This window comes from Prionailurus bengalensis, chromosome X (assembly GCF_016509475.1).
Source record: "Prionailurus bengalensis isolate Pbe53 chromosome X, Fcat_Pben_1.1_paternal_pri, whole genome shotgun sequence".
In the NCBI taxonomy this organism is placed as follows: Eukaryota; Metazoa; Chordata; class Mammalia; order Carnivora; family Felidae; genus Prionailurus; species Prionailurus bengalensis.
In genome coordinates this window covers 1,305,361-1,328,617 of record NC_057361.1, presented here as the reverse complement: position 1 = coordinate 1,328,617, position 23,257 = coordinate 1,305,361, and the positions used below count along the sequence as shown (strand labels likewise).

At 55.7% G+C, this 23,257-nt stretch overlaps 1 protein-coding gene across 2 annotated transcripts in view; it reads left to right on the top strand.

The window, feature by feature from the left end:
* Positions 1–23,257, top strand: part of DHRSX (dehydrogenase/reductase X-linked) — a 160,301-nt gene that overhangs the window by 121,353 nt on the left and 15,691 nt on the right. The window contains exons 6-7 of one of the 2 annotated variants that reach the window (XM_043570463.1): positions 4,715–4,922; positions 19,332–22,465. In XM_043570463.1, the coding sequence (XP_043426398.1) occupies positions 4,715–4,922; positions 19,332–19,535 (412 nt within the window). In that variant the 3' untranslated portion in view covers positions 19,536–22,465. Of the gene's footprint in view, positions 1–4,714; positions 4,923–19,331; positions 22,466–23,257 lie in introns of those variants that run through there. The other variant, XM_043570464.1, reaches the window with a different exon arrangement.

Genomic DNA, 23,257 nt, shown 5'->3' with positions numbered 1-23,257 from the left:
TGACTCCCCCCCGTCCCGGCCCCGCAAAGTATTTTTAAAGATTTTTAGTGCTTTCTTCTCCCTTCTGCCGTATAAAACCATAACCACGTAACACATCAATTTTTCCTTGGGAAACGTGCATACTTAAGTATCACACCCTTGAAAGGCCCCGACCTTCACCCCGACCCGGGCAATCTTGGGAATTCCGTGCAATGCTTGCACGCACACGGCCCGTCGTCAGTGGCCAGAAGCCAAGAGGAAAGTCGGCATCGATCTGCCTGCAGTAAATTACCGCCTGTTTCCTGCGGCCTTGTCCTCTCCCCTGCGGGAAGCAGAGAGGAGAAATCGGCCCCAAAAAGAGAAAACTCTCAGTATGTTGACGATAATTGAGGGTTTGGGGCTTGTGTTGGATCAGGGAGGGAATCTGTGCTCTGAACCGCCCTGTATTTTTCTCTTACTCCCTCCCTCCCTAACAGCCCCGGTTTCCATTCTTTTGGCAAACGGTCTGTGGCAACTTTGTGCGGTGTTACCCTCGCTGACCTGCCCCCCGCACTCGTCCGTTAAGACACAGGAGCCGGGGGTTCATTCTCCAGCAGAAAGGGGACGGACCCCGGGCCAGACCCCTGGACCGGAAAACGTGCCCCCTCGGAAACCTAGGTGTCCTTCAGCAGTGAAACAAGCCAATATGACTCCAGCAGTAGAACATTCTGGAAAAGGGAAAACTATGCAGACAGTAGAAAGATCGGTGGTGGCCTGGGGTTGGGGAGGAGGCAGGGCTGGAGAGGAGGGGCACACGGGGCTTTTTGGGCCGTGAATCTATTGTGTTTGGTACCATAATGGTGCTTAGAGGTCACTGTACCTTTGCCCAAACCCGTAGGATGTGCACCACCGAGAATAAAGCCCCACGTATATTAAACTCTGGGCTCTGGGTGGTCCGTCCACGTTCATCACTTGTACCAAAGCACCGTCCGGTGGGGATGCCGATCATGGGGGAGGCTGTGCATGAGCAGGGACAGGCAGGGGGTGTGTGGGAACCTCTACAGCACCCCTTAGTCACCGTGAACCCACAACTGCTCACAAAACAATGGGGCGCCTGGGTGGCTCAGTCGGTTGGGCATCCAACGATGCCCATCCAAAGTCATTGATGTGACTTTCCCCTGTTGATCTAGCAGTTCTCAATTTAATTTGCAGACCTTATGGACAGCACTCAAAAGTCATCCAACGTCAGCTTGGGTCAGGATCTCACGGTCCGTGAGTTCAGGCCCCACGTCGGGCTCTGTGCTGACAGCTCAGAGCCTGGAGCCTGCTTCACATTCTGTGTCTCCCTCTCTCTCTGACCCTCCCTTGCTCATGCTCTGTTTCTGTCTCAAAAATAAATAAAAACATTAAAAAACAAAAACAAAAGAAAACCAAACAAAAGAAAAAAACCAAAAAGGAACAAAGAAAACACTGGCTTTAAAATGTTGTAATCATGTTCCAAGCACATTATGAGACGACAGACATCACAACTTTGACAAAACTCAAACGTGCGTTTCTGTAAATGGACTATGAAACGTAACTACGTACTTCACGGCTGAAAAATGATTTGAAAGATAAAAACAGGCCGGTCCCATACATCCCGGGCTCTGGGCTCTGTTTTCATCTCGTGTTAGAGGCGTGGTTCAGTCCGCTGAGCGTCGGACTCTCGATTTCGGCTCAGGTCCTGAGCTCACGGTTCCTGAGTCCGAGCCCCTGCATCAGGCTCTGCGCTGACAAGTGTGGAGCCTGCTCGGGAGTCTCCCCGGTCTTTCTCCCTGCACCTCCCTGCTGCTCGTGCTCTCTGTCAAAATAAATAAACGTGGTTTTTTTTAATGAAATAAAAAATAAAGGCAGACGGAGAATTGACGCATCCTTACAAACGCTGAAATGTATGGCTTTCTGCTCAGTTCTCGAGCGTAACGCCAGGTACCTGCATGACCCCTGAGCGCTGAGGCCGCGTGGAGGTCCTACAAACGGGAAAAACCCCATGTGCAGGGGAGTGGAAACCCGGGTAGGATACTCCAGGGGCAGAGGGCAGGTGGTAGGCCCTTGGGTGCAGGCAGGTAAGGGACTCCCAACAGGTGAGGGACACAGGCAGGTGAGGGATGGGACAGGTGAGGGACCGGACAGGTGAGAGACAGGGCAGGTGAGGGACGCGGACAGGCGAGGGATGTGGACAGGTGAGGGGCCCAGGCAGGTGAGGAACCCAGGCAGATGAGGGACATGGACAGGTGAGGGACCGGACAGATGAGGGACCGGACAGATGAGGAAGGGGGCAGGTGAGGGACTCAGACAGGTGAGGGACCCAGGCAGGTGCGGGATGGGACAGGTAAGGGACCGGACAGGTGCAGGATGGGACAGGTGAGGGACGCGGACAGATGAGGGATGGGGCAGGTGAGGGACCCATACAGGTGACGGACCCAGCCACGTGAGGGACGGGACAGGTGAGGGACCCGGACAGGTGAGGGACCCAGACAGGTGAGGGACAGGGCAGGTGAGGGACACGGACAGGTGAGGGACGCAGACAGGTGAGGGACGCAGACAGGTAAGGGACCCAGGCAGGTGAGGGACCCGGACAGGTGTGGGACCCAGATAGGTGAGGGACCCAGATAGGTGAGGGAGAGGGCAAGTGAAGGACCCGGACAGGTGAGGGACCCAGGCAGGTGAGGGACACGGACAGGTGAGGGACCCATACAGGTGAGGGACGGGGCAGGTGAGGGACCCAGATAGGTGAGGGACCCGGATAGGTGAGGGACAGGGCAAGTGAGGGATCCAGACAGGTGAGGGATGGGGCAGGTGAGGGACACGGACAGGTGAGGGATGGGACAGGTGAGGGACGTGGACAGGTGAGGGACCCAGGCACATGAGGGACACGGACAGGTGAGGGACCCAGACAGGTGAGGACCGGACAGGTGAGAGACCAGACAGGTGCAGGATGGGACAGATGCAGGACCCGGACAGGTGAGGGACCGGACAGGTGAGGGACTGGACAGGTGAGGGACGGGGACAAGTGAGGGACCGGACAGGTGAGAGACAGGGCAGGTGAGAGACCGGACAGGTGAGGGACCCGGACAGGTGAGGGACCGGACAGGTGAGAGACCAGACAGGTGCAGGATGGGACAGGTGCGGGACCCGGACAGCTGACAGACCGGACAGGTGAGGGACCGGACAGGTGAGAGACAGGGCAGGTGAGGGACCCGGACAGGTGCGGGACCCAGACAGGTGAGAGACCGGACAGGTGAGGGACCCGGACAGGTGAGGGACCGGACAGGTGAGGGACCAGACAGGTGAGGGACAGGGCAGGTGCGGGACCGGACAGGTGAGAGACTGGACAGGTGAGGGACCCGGACAGGTGAGGGACCGGACAGGTGAGAGACCGGACAGGTGAGAGACCGGACAGGTGACGGACCGGACAGGTGAGGGACAGGGCAGGTGCGGGACCGGACAGGTGAGAGACTGGACAGGTGAGGGACCCGGACAGGTGAGGGACCGGACAGGTGAGAGACCGGACAGGTGAGGGACCGGACAGGTGAGAGACAGGGCAGTTGAGGGACCCGGACAGGTGAGGGACCCGGACAGGTGAGGGACCGGACAGGTGAGAGACCGGACAGGTGCAGGATGGGACAGGTGTGGGACCCGGACAGCTGACAGACCGGACAGGTGAGGGACCGGACAGGTGAGAGACAGGGCAGGTGAGGGACCCGGACAGGTGCGGGACCCAGACAGGTGAGAGACCGGACAGGTGAGGGACCCGGACAGGTGAGAGACCGGACAGGTGAGGGACCAGACAGGTGAGGGACAGGGCAGGTGTGGGACCGGACAGGTGAGAGACCAGACAGGTGCAGGATGGGACAGGTGCGGGACCCGGACAGCTGACAGACCGGACAGGTGAGGGACCGGACAGGTGAGAGACAGGGCAGGTAGGGACCCGGACAGTTGAGGGACCGGACAGGTGAGGGACAGGACAGGTGAGAGACCAGACAGGTGCAGGATGGGACAGGTGCAGGACCCGGACAGGTGAGAGACCGGACAGGTGAGAGACCGGACAGGTGAGGGACAGGGCAGGTGAGAGACAGGGCAGGTGAGGGACCAGACACGTGAGGGACTGGACAGGTGAGGGATGGGACAGGTGAGGGACGTGGACAGGTGAGGGACCCAGGCACATGAGGGACACGGACAGGTGAGGGACCCAGACAGGTGAGGGACCGGACAGGTGAGAGACCAGACAGGTGCAGAATGGGACAGATGCAGGACCCGGACAGGTTAGAGACCGGACAGGTGAGGGACGGGGACAAGTGAAGGACCGGACAGGTGAGAGACAGGGCAGGTGAGGGACCCAGACAGGTGCGGGACCCAGACAGGTGAGAGACCGGACAGGTGAGGGACCCGGACAGGTGAGGGACCGGACAGGTGAGAGACAGGGCAGTTGAGGGACCCGGACAGGTGAGGGACCGGACAGGTGCAGGATGGGACAGGTGCGGGACCCGGACAGCTGACAGACCGGACAGGTGAGGGACCGGACAGGTGAGGGACCGGACAGGTGAGGGACAGGACAGGTGAGAGACCAGACAGGTGCAGGATGGGACAGGTGCAGGACCCGGACAGGTGAGAGACCGGACAGGTGAGAGACCAGACAGGTGAGGGACAGGGCAGGTGAGGGCCCGGACAGGCGACAGGTGCGTCACCGTCTGACGCGTGTCCCGCTTTGCCCCTGCAGCCGCTGCTACTCCCCCCACGGCGCCTACGCCCAAAGCAAGCTGGCGCTCGTCCTGTTCACCTACCACCTGCAGAGACTGCTGGCCGCCCAGGGGAGCCCCGTGACCGCCAACGTGGCCGACCCGGGGGTGGTCGACACGGACCTGTACAGACACGTCTTCTGGGGCACGCGTCTCATCCAGAAGATGCTCGGCTGGTGGGCGTTCAAGGTAAGCCTGCGACGCTCGCCTGGAGGTTCTCGGCCCTGCCGTCCGCGGCCCCGGGGCGGCCACCTCAGGGCCACTTACGCGCGGCCGGGTGTCCCCGTCGGGTCAACAGCAGTCAGCGGTGGGAGCCGCCCGCGTGTGCAGTCAAACCGCCGCCGGTGTTTGTCTACAGCAGACGACAGGATTCGCGCACGCGTTTCTGAGTCAAAGTCTGGTTGATTTCAGAACGTCGTTTCTTTGTCTGGCCGCTGCTTCCGGCGTCCCTGGCGACCCTTGCGCCCCGGAAGGGCGTCGGAAGGGCGCGGTCTTGGCCCCAGCTTCCCAGAGTGGCTGCGGGTGTGTTTCGGGGCCGCCTTCCCCCCTGCTTCCGGGATGTGGGGGTGCTCTCCACACCGGAGTCTCTGGGGAGCTTTGTCAGTCTGCGTCCCTCAGTGTCCTTACCAGGAGCGCGCAGGCTGCCTCCGCTTTGCCACCGCGAAGTCGCACAGGTTGCGCCTGAGCCCGAATCCCACCCGTGGGACACACCAGCGCCTCCGTTTGGATGTTCGTCCCTCCCACCCCCCCATTGCCTTTTGTCTTGTTGGGACGAGTTCCTCCATCAGTCTGGAAGGCGTTTGAAGGGAGTCACTCGTACTGATCACGGTCCCCGCCCCCACCCCGTGGGTCCCAATGCCCACCCTTCTCCGCTGATCCTGGAGGGGAAGGCTCGGGTTTCCTATACACCTGCCCACACCCCTGTGTCTGATCCGAATTCACTCTCCTGCTCTGTCCCTTCCCTCCCTGTGTATTTCTTTCCACATCAGCGTTTAGGTTACCTGTGATTGAAGAAAACACAAGGGACGGTGAGGACATATCTGTTTACTTACCCAGTGGTCCCGTCTTTCTAGGTTTGGGCTGTTGGCAGATTTTTACGGTAGACTAGAGCCGAGGAGAACCGGTATGCAATAAGGTCGCATAAAATAGGATAAGACAAGAGGAGACTAAGATAGGACAGGATAGGATACGATGGCCGTCAGAGCAAGCTAATCGGGAGGGATGTGTGACTTGATTTGTGGGGGGAGATGTTGAGATTTCTCACTGTGACCTTTGTTGTCCCAAGAGTAAGTTGTCTTTCCTTTCCCAGATGTCTTTCCCGATGCTGGTGACTTTGTGATTTATAATAAAAATCTCTGGTCTCCCGCCTGGGTCTGGCCAGGAGCTCCTAAAACCCTTGGAATTTCCAGCCTGGAGAGCCAGAGGGGTGTCTTTTGTTATGCGAATGAGGGGACCTTTGGGAAGCCCCAGTCTTTGGGGGCTGGTTACCAGGGGAACCAACCGCGAGATGACAGGCTTGGCGCTTTCTGCCCCGCCCCCCTGACCTCCGGCGGGGAGGGGAGGGTGGCTGCAGTTAGAGTCAGTCTGACCTATGCCTCTTATGACCACCCAGTGAGCTAGGCAGAGAGATGTTTCCCCCCGCGCCCCTGCGAGCCCCTCTGGCGGGTTGAGGGAACCGAGGAGGCTTTGGAGGAACCTCCAGTCCACGCACAGGTCACTCCACTGCAGGGATGACCACCTGAATTTGCGATTGGCAGCTGAAGGTGGGGGGTCAGGGACAGTCCTACCCTGTGGCATCTGAGGCCACATCCAGGTGCCTCAGAGTGGACTTGTCAGAGCCAAGGGGTTGGTGTCTGAGAATCGCTTGCTGCTCCCAGGGGAACCCCGCATCTTGGACGTGCCGAGACCAGGATCCTAACGCCTTGCACGGGTGTTTCATTAATTCTCGGTAAATACCCATACTTGTCTTGTGATGTCTTCACGTTTCGGGGGTGAAGAGATGTCACTAGAAATACTGCCAACAGGCGGCACCTGGGGGGCTCAGTCGGTTGAGCCTCCGACTGGGCTCAGGTCATGATCTCACAGTCTGTGAGTTCAACCCCTGCATCAGGCTCTGCGCTGATAGCTCAGAGCCTGGAGCCTGGTTCGGATTCTGTGTCTCCCTCTCTCTCTTCCCCTCCCCTGCTCATGCTCTGTCTCTCTCTCTCTCTCTGTCTCTCTCTCTCTCTCTCTCTCTCTCTCTGTCAAAAATAAATAAATATCAAAGAAAAAGTGCCCAGGGTTTCCCCAAAATGCACCTGCAAAATCTAACCCCCGTCCCACACAGGGCATCGACTTTGTCTTGTTATCAGCCTCTCACACACGTGTGTCTCTGAAATTTAACTTTGCTTTCTTTGATCCCTAGGGAAGTAGAATAATATGTGATTTTTTTTTCTCAGTACATCAGTTTCCTGGGGGAGCGAAAACAAATGACCACAGATGGGATGTCAAGAACCACAGAAATTTATCCTGTCCCAGCTCTGGAGGCCAGAAGTCTGATACCCAGTGGGGACAGGACCGCTGAGATCCAGGCGGGACCAGTGAGATGCAGGCAACACGAGTGAGATCTAGGCAGAACACGGCCACTGAGATCCAGGCAGGGCAGGACCCCTGAGATCCAGGCAGGGCAGGGCTGCTGAGATCCAGGCAGGGCAGGGTCACTGAGATCCAGGGGGGGCAGGGCCTCTGAGATCCAGGAGGGACAGGGCTGCTGAGATGCAGGCAGGGAAGGGCTGCTGAGATCCAGGAGGGGCAGGACCACTGAGATCCAGGTGGGCAGGACCGCTGAGATCCAGGCAGGACCAGTGCCATCCAGGCAGGACAGGGCCACTGAGATCCAGGCAGGGCAGGGTCACTGAGATCCAGGGGGGGCAGGGCCTCTGAGATCCAGGAGGGACAGGGCTGCTGAGATGCAGGCAGGGCAGGGCCACTGAGATCCAGGCAGGGAAGGGCCACTGAGATCCAGGCAGGGGAGGGCCACTGAGATCCAAGCAGGGCAGGACCACCGAGATCCAGGAGGGGCAGGGCCACTGAGTTCCAGGTAGGACCACTGAGATCCAGGCAGGGAAGGATCACTGAGATCCAGGAGGGCAGGACCACTGAGATCCAGGAGGGGCAGGGCTGCTGAGATCCAGGCAGGGCTGTGCTCCCTCCAGAGGCTCCAGGGGAGGGTCCTTCCTGCCTCTTCCAGCTTCTGGGGCTCCAGGCATCCCTGGGCTCATGGCCACGTCCCTCCCGTGTCTGTCTCTGTCTTCACGGGGCTTCTCCTCTGTGTCTGTGTCTCTCCTCTTGCCTCTCCTATGAGGACACCTGTCATCAGATTCAGGGCCACCCTGATCTAGGATGGGCTCATGTCAGACCCTTCCCTTCGTCACATTGGCAACGACTCTGTTTTCAAGTAACGTGCCCTTCACCCTACTGGGAGCTAGGACCTCCAAATGTGTTTTGGGGGCCAGGACCCAATTTAACCCACAGTTAATAAGTCCATATTAAGTGTTTGAAATCTTAGATCTGTCCTCTTGGTCAGGAACATCTGGGTCGTTTCACGTTCTTTGCAGTTTCCAATGACGTTCCCGTAGAGCATCAACCGTGCATCTCCAGTGCTGTTTCTGTCCCAGTCTCTCTAGGGAACACCGTGGGCTCTGGCCTGAGAAGGTTCTAGAAGGTTCTCCCGTCTGCATGTTCCGGAGAATTCCATGGGCTTTCAAGGACAGTTTTACACAAACGTGGTTCAAGGGCTGAGAATGCCTCCGGCCTTTGCACCTTTGTTGATTCTGTGGCTGACGTCTTGTTCTTAATGGATTTTCAGTCTTCCCTTTGTGAAGCCAGATGAGGACTGAAGGTGCGAATATAATCCCATCCCCGCCCCTTCTTTGTGTCTCTCTTGAAAATGCTCTTACCTACTCTCTACGCAATTAGCTAATAGGTGATATTGCCGGGTCATGTCTCGTTTGCTATTTTCAGTGGCCACGTGGTTTTGCCAGTAAAGTTTTATTCACACACACATACTTGTTCATTTACGTGTTTTTTGTGTTTCAACAGCAGAGCTGAGTAGTTATAGCAGAGACCAGATGGCCCATGAAGCCAGCAATATTTAATATCTGGCACTTTCCAGAAAACTGGGAATCTAGTTGACTAGGATCTAGGGAGATGATTGTGTCTTTGCTTTTGTTTCCCTCAAGGCCCTTATTGGGATCACGTGGATCCTAGAGTGGAGGGTCCCCGGTTTCTAGAATGATCCTGCCCGTCGTTGACCATTCATGTCCCCCACACCAGAGGATCCCGTTCCCCAGGCAGTTCGCTGGGGACTTCTGTACTGATATTTACCCCAGAACCACAAATCCTCCTCTGTGCTCTCTCTGTCAAGTTGAGATACTAACGTCCTGATGAAAATATTGGCCTTTGCAAGCTCTGTGGGTTTGCAGATTTTCACACGGATGGTTCCAACTCGGCTCTCAACGTTCTCTTTAACGCGGATCGCTTTCTTGAGGATTCCTCCCTCGCCCTGAGTCAGCGTTGACAGCTTGGTCCCTTCGAGGATTGTGGGTTTCGACAAGTGTTGGAATTAATGAGGACGGCCAGGGGAGCTCTTCTCGAGGCCTGCCCGCCACGCGTGCCCCTGGTCTCATCCGAGCGCCTCTCGTGAACCAGCTGCACCCCACAGCTCCCTTCAGGGCTTCATTACCGCCCTTCCTTTTCCATCTGCCTTCCTACCGACTCATCATCGGGTGTCTACTTCCCCCGGCAAAGGGATTTGGAAATATTGTCTCACGCCAAGAGAGCAGCCTCATTTGGCCTGCCCCAGACCCGGCTGGGAGCGCCCCGGGGACGCGTGGCGCAGTTCCTTGAGAAGAAGCAGGAGGCTGGCACGAGTCTGTCGGTCTCTACTTTCCCAGGCTCCGCATGAGTGTAGATGAAGCTTTTCAGCGGTCGTGAGACCCAGGGGTGCCAGTGCCGATGCAGAAAACACATCTGTCAGGTGTGGGGACCGTGGTGTTAGGACAGCAACCCCATGCACCTACCTCACTGCCTCAGGATCAGTGGGGACCATGAGGAAGCACGGTCCTCGGTGCCGGGTGCCTCTGGACCCCTGTGTGGGGCTTGTTTCAAACAATCCCAGGTCTGATTGTGGGTCTCCCCACAATAGGTGGGTCTCCTATTCAAATGAAACAAATTGACAGTGTAGGATGTGGCCACGTCACCGTAGCATGTATGACTGGTGACGGCTGGTTCTCTTTAATATGCATTTGGATCAGCTGGTCATTGGGTCACTTGATTGCTTTTTGATGGATGTGTCGGGAGGATGGCAGGTTGCATTAGTCAACTCAAGGGCACACGTCCAGCCATCCTTCCCCCCTCGTTCAACAAGATTCAAGCACACTGTGATCACGACCTTCAGCTGACCTTCTGTCGTGCTGTAGGGACCTACCGCCATTCCTCTTCCCTCGTGGAATCAACCTGTGGTAGGATATCTCAGACGATCCAGGAGAGCCCAGCACCATCACAGCGGTCCTCATAAGGGAGAGGAGGGTGAGTCAGACTTGGAGAAAGAAGTGACAAGGAGGCAGACTCTCCCCCGGAACATCCAGGAGGAAGGCAGCCCCTGCCAACCCTCGGATTTTGGCCCACTGAGATACGCTTTACACTTGTAACCTTGTAGAATTTTGAGAGAATAGATCTGTGCTGTACTAAGCCACCAAGTTAGTGATAAATTCCTGGAAGTTTCACCTCCGTTGGGTCTCAGCTCTGAAGACCATTCTCTTGTGTCTTTGCCAAGTGTGTTGGCTTCAGCTCCTTCCTCTGTAGAGCAGGTGGACAAGACCCGCCTCTCAGGTATATCCTGATTACATCAAACCAGATGGGATCCCCCAGGAGGTGTGGAGCTGGGAGTCAGTGCAGGATGTCCATTGAGACAGACTGAGGACATCTCAGGCAACCTTCCAGGCACGGAGTGATCACGTTGCACCACGGTGACGGGAACTCAACTAGCTATCCCTTGGTTTGACTCCAAGCATTCTCATGAGTGCCGAAAGGAGAAATCTGGTGGCAGTGGTCTACCCTAGTGTTGGGGGTAGCAGGCGAAAGCTTGACTGGGCTTGGAGCCTTAGAAGGTGGGTTGAAGACTGGGCCAGGGTCCAAGGAGGATGAACAATGCTGGAGCTATGTGTGATGCAGAAAGTGGGTCAAGATGACGGGTGGTCAAACGGACACCACGCCTGTCCTCCACTGTATCCGCCATCTGAACTCAAGACCGAGAAAGGAACTGAGCTGCCCTTTGTCTCAGTTCTCCCAAGAGCAGCCGTTCCCAGCCCCATCCCAAAGCTTGTCCGGGAGACAAGCTTACCATGTGCTACAAGCCAATGGGCACCTTAGGATGTTAGCTCTGGATGCCAGTTGGGGAACGTCAGTGATGAGGTGAGATCAGAGCCATCCACCTAGAGGCCATTGCATTGGTGCAGGGGGCACTGGATGTGCTCGACAGGGAGAGAGGAAGGTCAAGACATCTTGACTGGTTGACTCTGGCATATGAAAGAGGAAAGACTCAATGATAATTCCAGAGTTGCTGACTTAGGAAAGTGAGAGTAATGGTGATTCCAGTCCAAGACATGGGGCGATGAGAAATGCCCAGGTGGGGATCTGGGAAAGCTTGACCTTGAGGGGGTTAAGTAGGGTCTCTGGTTCCCCATGTACCAACTGGGCTGCCATGAATGTGCATCTCTGGCTCAGAGGAGAGTCAGGTTTTCATTCCACAGACGAAGACATGAAAGGAGGTGAGAAATGAACCGTAGGCATGGGGGACGGGGAGGCAGATTCAGGACCAAGAGGGAGAGGGTTGGGGTCTATGGAAAAACCAAGACGTGGGCATTCAGCATGGCCCCACCCTGCCCCTCCCCCGCCCCCACCACTCACAATGCCCCTTGCTTGGGTAATCTGTTAATTCTGGATAATAACATCTGAAAAGATTGTTGTGAAAATCGCTAACCGAATATGTGTGAAAGCATTTCCCAAACTGTAAAGTCTTATTTTTTCAGGCATCTGTGCCCAACCGTCGACCCCACAGCCCCGGCCTCTTGTAAGCTACAGGGTGGTGGGGTTGTTTTCAAAATAGCTTTTCTCTGCCCCGAGAGCCAACAAAATATTGGTGAGCATTTAGCAGACATTTGCTGTACTGAATCGCACTGAAACAGTCTGTAGCTTCCAGTTCCATCCGTGGCTTCACGCAGAGAAAACCTTTAACTATAAATACACAGAGCCCTCTTCCCTGGTCTCCCAGCGGGCGTCTGGTTCCCCAGCGACCCCCGTGCCCCTGATAAAAGCAACACATTTCACTCTTGGGTTTGGTTTCACATTTTAGACATCTTCCAAGTCTTTAAGGATTATCTTCTTTTTTTTTTTTTTTACAAGCTGTAGATAAAATGGGGTATGTTATTTATGCCAGAGGAAGCATTGTTTAGAGCACCTTCTTATCTATGCAGAAGGTGACTGATTTTTTCAGCACAGACTGCCCAGGAAACAACACACTTCATCATTCTGGGAGTGAGCCAGAAAGCAGCCCATCTCCACTACAACTGCACGAAGGCAGGTAATCAGATTTTGCTGGGGGATTTGATGGTGGTCATCTGTCCTTGGTGTTGCTTGAGGCCAGAGACAGAATGCAGGTGATGTGGGGCTTTCCGCATATTCGTCTTAATTAGGTCCTTCCCGATCTTCCTCCATGATGTGTATGATCACGGACCTGAGTCGCCAGTCAGTTTGAACACAGTTGCGTACCTGGATCCATCCTATCGATGGTTCTTTGGCGAATTAAGCTAAGGAGGGTCTGCCTCATTTACCCGTCCTGGTTGGGGCTGAACTTCTGTAGGACGTGAGTTCCATGACTGAATGAGCCAAAGAGTGATCCCGGGGAAGAAGAAGAAAGGATTAACAACGCTGGTCCCTGGGGATGAACATCCCCAAGCTTGAGCTTATGGGTCATGGAATATCACCTACATCTTTACCCTCCAGGTACGGGTCATAGAGGTCATAGGAGAGGAAGCCTTTTGACCTTGCCTTCTTCCCAACATGGCGTCCACCACAGGAAAGGTTGAGTTAGCGAGGGAGGATCCCAGTGCAAGAGATCGTCAAGAGCGGGAGGGCTTTATTCTGCTGGCCCCATTAACAGTCGACCCACGTGGGCTTTCCTTGTCAAGGTTCAGACATGGTGGCTCCCTGGGGCATCCAGCCTACAGCCTGGGGCCCAGCCAATGGCGGATCGCTCCACCGTGAGCCACAGGCACAGGACGTCAGGAAATAAGAGCGCAAACCAGAGGGAAGCAAAGGGGAGACGTGAGAGCGGAGAGGAGGTGACACCACCTGTGCCTACCCTTGCCGCTGGGGTGTGCAGGGTTCTAGCTCAAAGAGATTCAGGACAAACCTTCCTTCGTCTTCGTGGTCTTCTCATCACCTAGACCACGGCATCTTTCAAATGTAGAGCTTGGGGTTGGGGCATGTGTGCGTTCGCTCAGGTGGCAAAGTCCTCTTCCGGGAAGAGCACTGATCCCACCACGACCTCACTGCACCCTGATCACTTGCGAAAGACTCCACCTGCTAATACCGTCCCATTGAGGGTTGGGGCTTTCCCGTACGGGTCTGGGGGGACGTGCGCATTCGGTCCAAACGGGGACGCCATCGCTCGCGGGACACATGGCTGAGAAGTTTCTGCCGATACGAGTCTTCCTTCCTACTCTGAGGTCCGTGGGGCCGAATCTGACCATGTCCTGCCCCGGACTCATCATGTAGCAGATGAGTGAATGTATAACCACCTGTTCCTTGGAAAAGGTGGGTGCACACAGCTCCTTCCTGAGATAGGAGACACCTGCCAGGCCAGCTGTTCCTAGAGCCTTCCGCAGGGAACGTTCCCAGGCGGAGAGGAAAACTCATCTACTGAGTTGCATTAGGGTTCCCCAGGCTGCCACAACTAAGCACCACGGACTGGGTGTCCTAAACAACACACATTTATTGTCTCCCTCTGAGATCCAGGCAGGGCCGAGCATGGGGGTCTGAGATCCAGGGAGGGCTGAGGATGGGAGTCTCAGATCCAGGTAGGGCCGAAGGAAAGTCTGAGGTCCAGGCAGGGCTGAGGCTACGGGTCTGAGACCAAGGCAGGGCCGAGGCTGGGGGTCTGAGATCCAGGCAGGGCCGAGGCTGGGGGTCTGAGAACCAGGCAGGGCTGAGGTCGGGAGTCTCATTTCCAAGCAGGGCTGAGGCTGGGAGTCTGAGGTCCAGGCAGGGCTGGGGCTGGGAGAATGAGGTCCAGGCAGGGCTGAGGCTGGGGGTCTGAGATCCAGGCAGGTCTGAGCCTGGGGGTCTGAGATCCAGGTGGGGCTGAGGCTGGGGGTCTGAGAACCAGGTAGGGCCAAGGCTGACAGTCTTAGATCCAGGGAGGGTGGAGCCTTGGAACCTGATATCCAAACAGGCCCGAAGTTTGCGGTTGAGATCCAGGCAGGGCCGAGATTGGGGGTCTGGGATTCAGTCAGGCCCTAGGCTGGGATTCTGGGATCCAGGCGGGGCTTAGCCCAGGAGTCTGAGATCCAGGCGTGGCTGAAGTTGGGGGTCTGCAATGTAGGCAGGGTCGAGGCCGGGAGGCTGAGATCCAGACAGGGCTGAGGCTGGTAGTCTGGGGTCCAGGCAGGTCTGTGCCTGAGGTCTGAGATCCAGGAGGGGATGAAGCTGGGAGGCTGAGATCACGGCAGGGCTGAGGCTTGGTGTCTGAGATCCAGGCAGGCCTGAAGCCAGGGGTCTGAGGTCCAGGCAGGGGTGAGTCTGGGAGTCAGGTCCAGGCAGGGTCAAGGATGGGAGTCTGAGATCCAGGCAGGAGTGAGGCTGGGAGTCTGAGATCAAGGCAAGGCTGAGGTTTGGGTTCTGAGATTCAGGCAGGGTAGAGGCTGGGGTCTGAGGTCCAGGCAGGGCTGAGGCTAGGTGTCTGAGGTCCAGGAGGGTCCCAAGGATGGGAGTCTGTGATCCAGGCAGGGCTGAGGCTGGGTCTGTGAGATCCAGGCAGGTCTGAGCCTGGGGGTCTGAGATTCAGGTGGGGCTGAGGCTGGGGGTCTGAGAACCAGGCAGGGCTGAGGTCGGGAGTCTCATTTCCAAGCAGGGCCGAGGCTGGGAGTCTGAGATCCAAGGAGGGCTGAGGCTGGGAGTCTGAGGTCCAGGCAGGGCTGGGGCTGGGAGGATGAGGTCCAGGCAGGGCTGTGGCTGGGAGTCTGAGATCCATGCGGGGCCGAGGTTGGTGGTCTGAGATCCAGGCAGGGCTGAGGCTGAAAGTCAGAGATCCATGGAAGGGTGAGGCTGGGAGTCTGCGGTCCAGGCAGGGATGAGGCTGGGGGTCTGAAATCCCGGCAGGGCTGAGGCCTGTGGTCTGAGATCCAGGCGGGCTGAGTTTGGGGGCTGAGATCCCGGCAGGGCTGAGTTTGGGGGTCTGAGAGCCAGGCAGGGCCGAGGCTGAAAGTCAGAGATCCATGGAAGGCTGAGGCTGGGAGTCTGAAATCCGGGCAGGGCTGAGGCCTGTGGTCTGAGATCCAGGCGGGGCTGAGTTTGAGGGCTAGATCCCGGCAGGGCTGAGTTTGGGGTTGAGATTCAGGCAGGGGGGGCGGGGCTGGGGTCTGAGGTCCAGGCAGGGCTGAGGCGGTGTGTGAGTTCCAGGAAGGGGCAGAGGCTTGTTCCTCCTCTATCCTGTCTGTCTGTTTGCTCATCCTCTCTTCTTAGAAGGACCCCATCCCCTTGGGATCAGGCCCATCCTAATGACTCATTTACCATAATCCCCCGTTTAAAGACCCACCTCCAAATCAAACGCATTTTGGGGGCCCGAGGGCGAGGGCTTGGGGGCGCAGATCAGCTGGCCTGAGGCTTGTGGCTTTCATTCAGCCCCGTCCAGCTCAGCAGGAAGGCTGCTGCACAGACAGAGGCTGAAGCTGGGCCCGGGGGACGTTCCCCCTGGTTACTCGTGTGGAAAAGCTAGTTGTATAATTTCCGTTTTCCAGGTGAGGAAAGGGTCCTGGGAGGGTGGTTGGTTTGGCGAAGGTCTCACAGGGAACAGGTGGTGAGGCAGGAATTTGAACCCAGGTCCTGAGGCTCTTGGGTGTGTTCTCATCCTCCAGGGGGTGCAGGTAAATCCCCAAAGGTTAAAATCAGGTGTGTGACGGCATACGAGCTTGTGGGTGAGCACGTGTGTGTGCGTATGGGCTAGTGTGTGTGCATGTGCCTGAATACGTGTGTGCTCACGTGAGCACGTGTGTATACGTGTGTGTGCATGCGTGAGTGTGTGAACATGTGTGTGCACAAGTGAATGTGTGCATGTATGTGTGTACATGTGTGAGCACGTGTGTGCATGTGAGCATGTGTGTGCACGTGTGTGTGCATGTGTATGTGTGTGTGCCTGTGGCCATGTGTGAGCACGTGTGTGCATGTGGGCATGTGTGCACACAAGTGAGTGTGCATGTGAGCAAGTGTGCACAAGCGAGTGTATGCATGTATGAGTATATGTGTGTGCATGTGACCATGTGTGAGCACGTGTGTGCATGTGGGCATGTGTACGCACGAGTGTGCATGTGAGCAAGTCTGTGCACAAGCGAGTGTATGCATGTATGAGTATATGTGTGTGCATGTGACCATGTATGAGCACGTGTGTGCATGTGATCATGTGTGTGCACATGTGAGTATGTGTATGTGTGTGTGCCTGTGGCCATGTGTGAGCACGTGTGTGCATGTGGGCATGTGTGCGCACAGGTGAGTGTGCATGTGAGCAAGTCTGTGCACAAGCGAGTGTATGCATGTATGAGTATATGTGTGTGCATGTGACCATGTGTGAGCACGTGTGTGCATGTGGGCATGTGTGTGCACGAGTGTGCATGTGAGCAAGTCTGTGCACAAGCGAGTGTATGCATGTATGAGTATATGTGTGTGCATGTGATCATGTGTGTGCACATGTGAGTATGTGTATGTGTGTGTGCCTGTGGCCATGTGTGAGCACGTGTGTGCATGTGGGCATGTGTGCGCACAGGTGAGTGTGCATGTGAGCAAGTCTGTGCACAAGCGAGTGTATGCATGTATGAGTATATGTGTGTGCATGTGACCATGTGTGAGCACATGTGTGTGTGCATGGGTGAGTGTGTGAGCACATGTGCGTGCACATGGATGAGTACGTGCAGGTGAGTGTGTGTGCATGTGAGCATGTGTGTGCCTGTAAGCACGTGTGTGTACGTGTGTGTGCGTACTTGTACACACACATGCATCTCCACATTTATCATGACACCCTCCGTCTCACGCGGACATGACCTATAATTGCTCTGATGGGTGATGATTCGGATGTGATATGAGATATAATGAGGAATAAATGAATCAAACCATCTATTTCACGAGCTGTCAAAACGTTTAGGAATTAAAGAATACAAATGAAATCTCATTTCCGTCTTCATTATGAGCCCAAGGCTTTAAAATGTTCTACAAATGATCAGCGGTTGCTTTTTTAAGCCTGGCATCTATCATGTATTTAAGCCATGATAGTTGAGTAAGTGGATGTGATTAATTCTTCACAAGATGCATTCTAGCCAAGAGACTGCTCTATTTCCTTGCCCCTTCATGTGTCAGCAGAGCCGGCTGCCCGGGGATGGCTTGGGTGACTGTGTGCATGTGCATGGGAGTGTATGTGTGTATAAATGTGTGCGCGGGTGTGTAAATATGAGCTTATGTGTCTGTATCGGAGTATGTGTGTGTGTGCGTGGGAATGGATGTGTGCGTGTGGGTACATGATTGTCCACATGAGCATAGGTGTGTGCATGAGTATGTACGTGTGACTGTGTGTGTGAAGGTACGTGTGGGAGTGGGAGTGCCTGTGTGTACATGTGAAAATACATATGAATACATGTGTGTGAGAACATATGTGTGTGCAGGTAAATATGTCTGTACATGACTTGCGTGCCTGCGAATGTATGTGCATATAAATGTGTGTACATGCATGTATGAGTGTGCATAGAGTTGTGTGTGTGCATGGGAGTGTGTGTGTGTGTGTGTATGGTTGTGTGTGCCTCTGGGAGAGTGTGTGTTTATGAGAGTGTGTGTGTGCACATGGGGGTATGTGTCCATACAAGTGTGTGTGTGCGTGGAGTGTGTGTGTGTGCGCGCGCGTGCATGTGACGGTGCATGCATGGGAGTGTGTGTGTTCGTGGGAGTGTGTGCATGGTAGTGTGTGTATCCATGGGAGTGTGTGCACATGCATGCGAGTGTGTGTGTCCGTAGGGGTGTGCACATGTGGGAGTGTGTGTGTGTCTATGGGGGTGTTTGTACAGATGGGAGTGTGTGTGTGTCCGTGGAGGGGGGTGTGTGCGCATGGGGGAGTGCGTGCGCATGCATGGGAGTGTGTGCATGGGAGTGTGTGTGTGTGTCTATGGGAGTGTGTGCCTATGGGAGTGTGTGCGTGTCCGTGGGGGGGTGTGCACGTGAGAGTGTGTGCAGGGGAATGTGTGTGCGTGTCTATGGGAGTGTGTGCGTATCTGTGGGGGGGTGTGCACGTGGGAGTGTGTGTATGGGAGTGTGTGTGTGTGTCTGTGGGAGTGTGTGCATGTCCGTGGGGGGGTGTGTGCACGTGAGAGTGTGTGCGTGTGCGTGGGAGTGTGTGCATGGGAGTGTGTGCGCGTCCGTGGGAGTGTGTGTGTGTGTCTGTCTATGGGAGTGTGTGCGTGTCCGTGGGGGGGGGGTGTGCGCACGTGGGAGTTTGTGCGCGTCCGTGGGAGTGTGTGCGTGTCCGTGGGGGGTTGTGTGCACGTGGGAGTGTGTGCGCGTGTGTGGGAAGGCCCACCCCCGTGCACATGAACACGCACGTCCACCTTGTGAGGCCTGGAGGCCTCCCTTGGACGAGCAGGCTCGCAGGTCCCGTAAACAGGTTGACCGCGTTGGGTACGTTGTGTGTGCTTTGCGCTGTGTTCTCACGACTGGGGAGGCCAGAGAAGGAGAATGCGGTCCAGAGACTCATTAGGCAGAGAAAACGCATTTCCAAGACTGTGTGGCATTTCCCGAAAAGCATCCGCCTCGCAGCGGACGCGTGTTGTTCCGGGGTCGGCTGTATAGACCGACGGGGCCCGTGGGAAGGGTTGAGGGGCTGGGGCGGGCGGATTTCCGCAAGTTTATTAAGCAACATAAGCCCCCCCGCGAAGCGTTCAGCCTGCTGTAAGCAGCTCAGGGGACGTTCTGCCGGCTTCTGGGCGCGGAATCACAGCCCCGAGGGTCCTGGGGTCACCACCATTTGCAGTGTCCTGAGGTCCTCTTGGGTTCCCCGCCCCGCGGACCGTGCCCACGTTGTGACGTTGCCGCGGTGCGCCAGATGCAGGGCTCAGCCCTCACGTGTCTTGTCTGCGTCCCCAGCTTCTCTTTGCACTTTGCTGTCCCCCTACGCGGTGGCCGTTGCCCAGGAACGCTGCCACCCCACCCCCACCCCCGCTGGAAACTCGCGTCGGTGGGGGCCCCGAGAATCCCGTGCGCTGTGCTCCCAAAGCTGATACGTCCTGGCCTTCTTCCCTCGCCCCGCAGACCCCAGATGAGGGAGCCTGGACCTCCGTCTATGCAGCGGTCACCCCGGACCTGGAGGGAATCGGCGGCCGCTACCTTTACAACGAGAAAGAGACCAAGTCTCTGACGGTCACGTACGACCGAGATCTCCAGAGACAACTGTGGGCCACAAGTTGCCAAATGACCAGCATCCCTGACGTGACCCAAGACACCCTCTTGGGGTAACGGCCACATTGGGAAGACCTCGCCTCGGGCCGGCAAACGCAGGTCTGTGACAGATCCCCGTGTCTGCCTTTTCCACAGCTGCTGCCTTCAGGGCTCTGTCCCCAACGGTCTCCCGTCTGCTGTCCTGCCTTTGCGGGAAATCGGGGAACAAAAGAAATATTGAGTGTGGCCTCCAAGTGGCCGAGAGCCATAAATTGTGTGCCAAGTTTCTCCCAAGTGCCAGGAACCATTAAATGCTGCCTAAGCCAAGTGTTCCATGTTTCTTGAGTAACACACGGCAGGGAGTAGGTTTGAGGAGACACGTTCCAAGTGACACAGGCACTTTGACACGAGCATGAAGCGTTGGGTCTCCAGAGGTTTCTGGGTCCCGTGAGTCCTTTGTTCTCCCATGCATCCACTATTCTGGACACTCAGCTTGGACTCCTGGGTCCCCAAGACAGAGAGACATGAGCCTTCCTCAGTCTGTTGGGTCCAGGTTGAGGTGGAAACCCATGGTCTACTCCACACTTTGACAGTGACCCAGCCCCGGGTGCCACCTTCCGCCCGTAGGTCTGCTGACATGAGCTCAAGCCCATCGTCATGTGGATGTGACCAATGCCAGTCAGGGATTCCGTAGAACAGGTGGGCAGACAGGGTCCTGGACGGCACTCCCCATAGAGATCTGTAGGATGGGGAGGAAGAGAGGGGTCTGGACAGCTCTTGCCATGGGTTGTGTCCCCATGGGTTGTGTCCCTAACAAAATATCTGTTAACGTTTCCATTGGCACCCTTCCTAGAGACATCCGCAGGACCCGGTTTATGCTTAGTCCAGGAAACTAGAGGAGTCATAAAAATATGTGATGCCCAGTCGCGGGTGGTGACCACAGTTCATCAGAGCCCAGCTGAGCCAGACGTTTCCTTCTGGTTCCTTGCGTATCCGTAGGCACAAGCAGCTTGTCCACCAGGGACGTGAGGGGTGGCACACGCAGTGGAAGTCAGGCAGACCTGGAAGGTCGTTGGGGTTGTGTCCAGTCGGTCTCTCTAGGAGGTGAAGTATGATCCGGTTCAAAAGATACCTGCACGTGCTACCCTCCCAGAACCTGTGAATGTGATGCTACTTGGAAAGATAATCTTTGGGAGGGAATTAGGACAAGCAGATCATCTTGGCTTCTCGAGGCAGACCCAACGTGATCCCAAGTTTCCTCTTCTGAAATAAGTACAGACAGATTTCATGACAAACGAGGAAGAGGTCATGTGACGATGGGGGCAGAGATTGGAGAGACGCAGCCACACACAGGGACTCCTGGAGCCCCCAGAAGGTGGAAGAGGCCAGAAGGATCTTCCCCGGGAGCCTCTGGAGGGAACGTGACCCTACCCGCCTGGCTCTCAAGAGCCCTGCCCCGCCTGGATGTCAAGAGCCCCGCCCCGCCTGGGTCTCCAGAGCTGGGGGAAGGTGAACTCCTATGCTTCTAAGCCACCAACCAATTGATAGGAATTTGGAACCTGATAGAATCTGATGGAAATTGATAGGACCTCATACAGTTCCCGCCGCTTCCGAATATCTCACGCACTCTACTGGGCAGGATCCTTGACTTTAGGGCTCACCCTCACCCCCAGTCGGGCAAGGATGGCTCAGCCCTCCGTCTGAAGATGTCCTCAAATTCTAACAACGACAAACTAGCCGTTGGAAATGCAATAGAAAGGACACTGTGTGTGTGCCTCTGGACTGCAGGTGGCATTTCCAGACCAGTGACCGCAGGCTGGTCATCTCACTCTCCATTCCCTCAGTTGACAGAATCTCATCAAAGACTCAAACCCGATGTCAACTCCGGGCACATGAATTCTTTGGAACCACAGCCTGCAGCTCTTCCAGTGTGGGGTTCACACTGGACACGGGGACAGGTGATTTATAGTTCGCTGCTTGGATATTCAGGGGGGATGGACTGGCGCCATGAGGTGTTCTTCGGGAATGGAGCGTCCCTTAACGGGAACTTAATAAAATGCAAAGGAATGTCTTTGCTCTGGTTTGGGAGACGTGACAATGCCCGGGGTGAGTTCTCTGTGTTTTCGTGGCCAACGTGGTAAACCCTACAGAGACCTCCTTCTCAACAAAGATGCTGAAGATGTTTCTGAAGGTCTACTAAGGCTCGTGGGTTTTGGTTGCCCACTGGGGGAGCCTCTGAAAAGGATTGCTGATCATCTCCAATTTCAACAGAATTCCAGAAGCAATTCCTCTGGATAAATCAGCATTTCTGTAGAGCTTCTGAAGGCATCTTCTTGATCTGCCAAGTTCAAGGACCGCCCCCCCACCTCCCCTGAGCCAGGCATATTTGAATTACAGCTTCCAGCCCTGGGTATCGGCACGCCCTCAGACTGCTCAGATAGCCTACCAAAGCCCTAGACTCCGGACTAATGTCTTTTAGAACTAGAATCCCTTCCTTGATTAAACCAAGAGCGAGCTGTGTCTCATCTAGTATTCTGAACAGCCGGGAATTTGCACCACAAAACAGAATCTTGAGTTCTGGAAGGTGCCAACGTTGGAGCATTTATATGTCGTCAGAGAACCTATTACAGCTTGAGGCCATTGTACACGAATGCCAGCGACTGTGTCCATGATCACAAAGGTACTTTCCGAGTCGAGGCTCAGGATGGCTCCTGGCCAAGCCGACATCTTCCACCACTGAGATAACACACACGCCGGGATTTGACAGATGCCACAGTCCCCAAGCTGAGAAGACGCGCTTCACAAACAATTTGAACGTTGTAGGACCCTGGCCTCAGATTCCTCCTCCTTGTTACGTGACAGCCCTTATGTTTCTTTTCCTCCCTGGGAGAGAGAGGGAAGAAAACAACAACATAGTTCTGGAGAAGGTAGCTTGTTCCCTCGACACCGGATCATAAAATTCCTCGGAGACATTTCCCAGAAGCTGGAGAAATCGTGCGGATTTATGGGTGAGTAAAGCGGAATCCATGGCTTGGCAGGCACTGGAGGTCCTGGGTTTGAGCCTGTGGCTTACGTTAGGGGAGTGGACAGGGTCTCCGTGCACACTCCAGGGTGACGACTTTCCATCCGCGGGCAAGACTCGATTCGGTAGTTGGGCTCATGATGTGTGTTTGTCTTCTCGTTAAAGAGGTTCTTTTCTTCCCTCGGTGTAGCAACAATGAGCTCTGTTTGGGTTCGGCAGCGGGAGGGACCCCATCGTTCATTCATCTGTTCAGTCACTTAGTCAGTCAGTCAGTCAGTCGGTCAGTCATTGCTACAAGCCAGGTTCTGAGGAAACACAAGCTCACTCAAGTGACCCAAGGCTGGTCCATGTAGTACAAAGTCTCTGTCTAGATGCCAACTGGATATTGAGGATGTCTGTACCATGAACAGGTGGCATGGGCACCTCTCGTCTTGGCTATTAGGAAACACAACCAGAGAAGGTGCACTGGGCTCCCTCCAAGGAAGGACAGGTTGGGAGGCGGGATTGGGGAAGCTTCTTGGATTGGCCTATGGGTCAGGGAGGGCATTCCATGCTCATTTCCATTGGATCGGAGCTTTGGGAGGCGTGAAGTCTTGCATTAGGTGCCATCATTAAGCCTTTGGGTCTCTGTGATGCATCGTCTACTGAATGATGATGCCGACACCCACCCTGTCTGCACCCAGCTTTGCTGAGAGGACAACAAGACCCATGTATGCAGTCTGCTTAAGGGAAGTTCAGGAATAAATGTATGCCACCCGTGTCTTTGCATCCGAAGTCC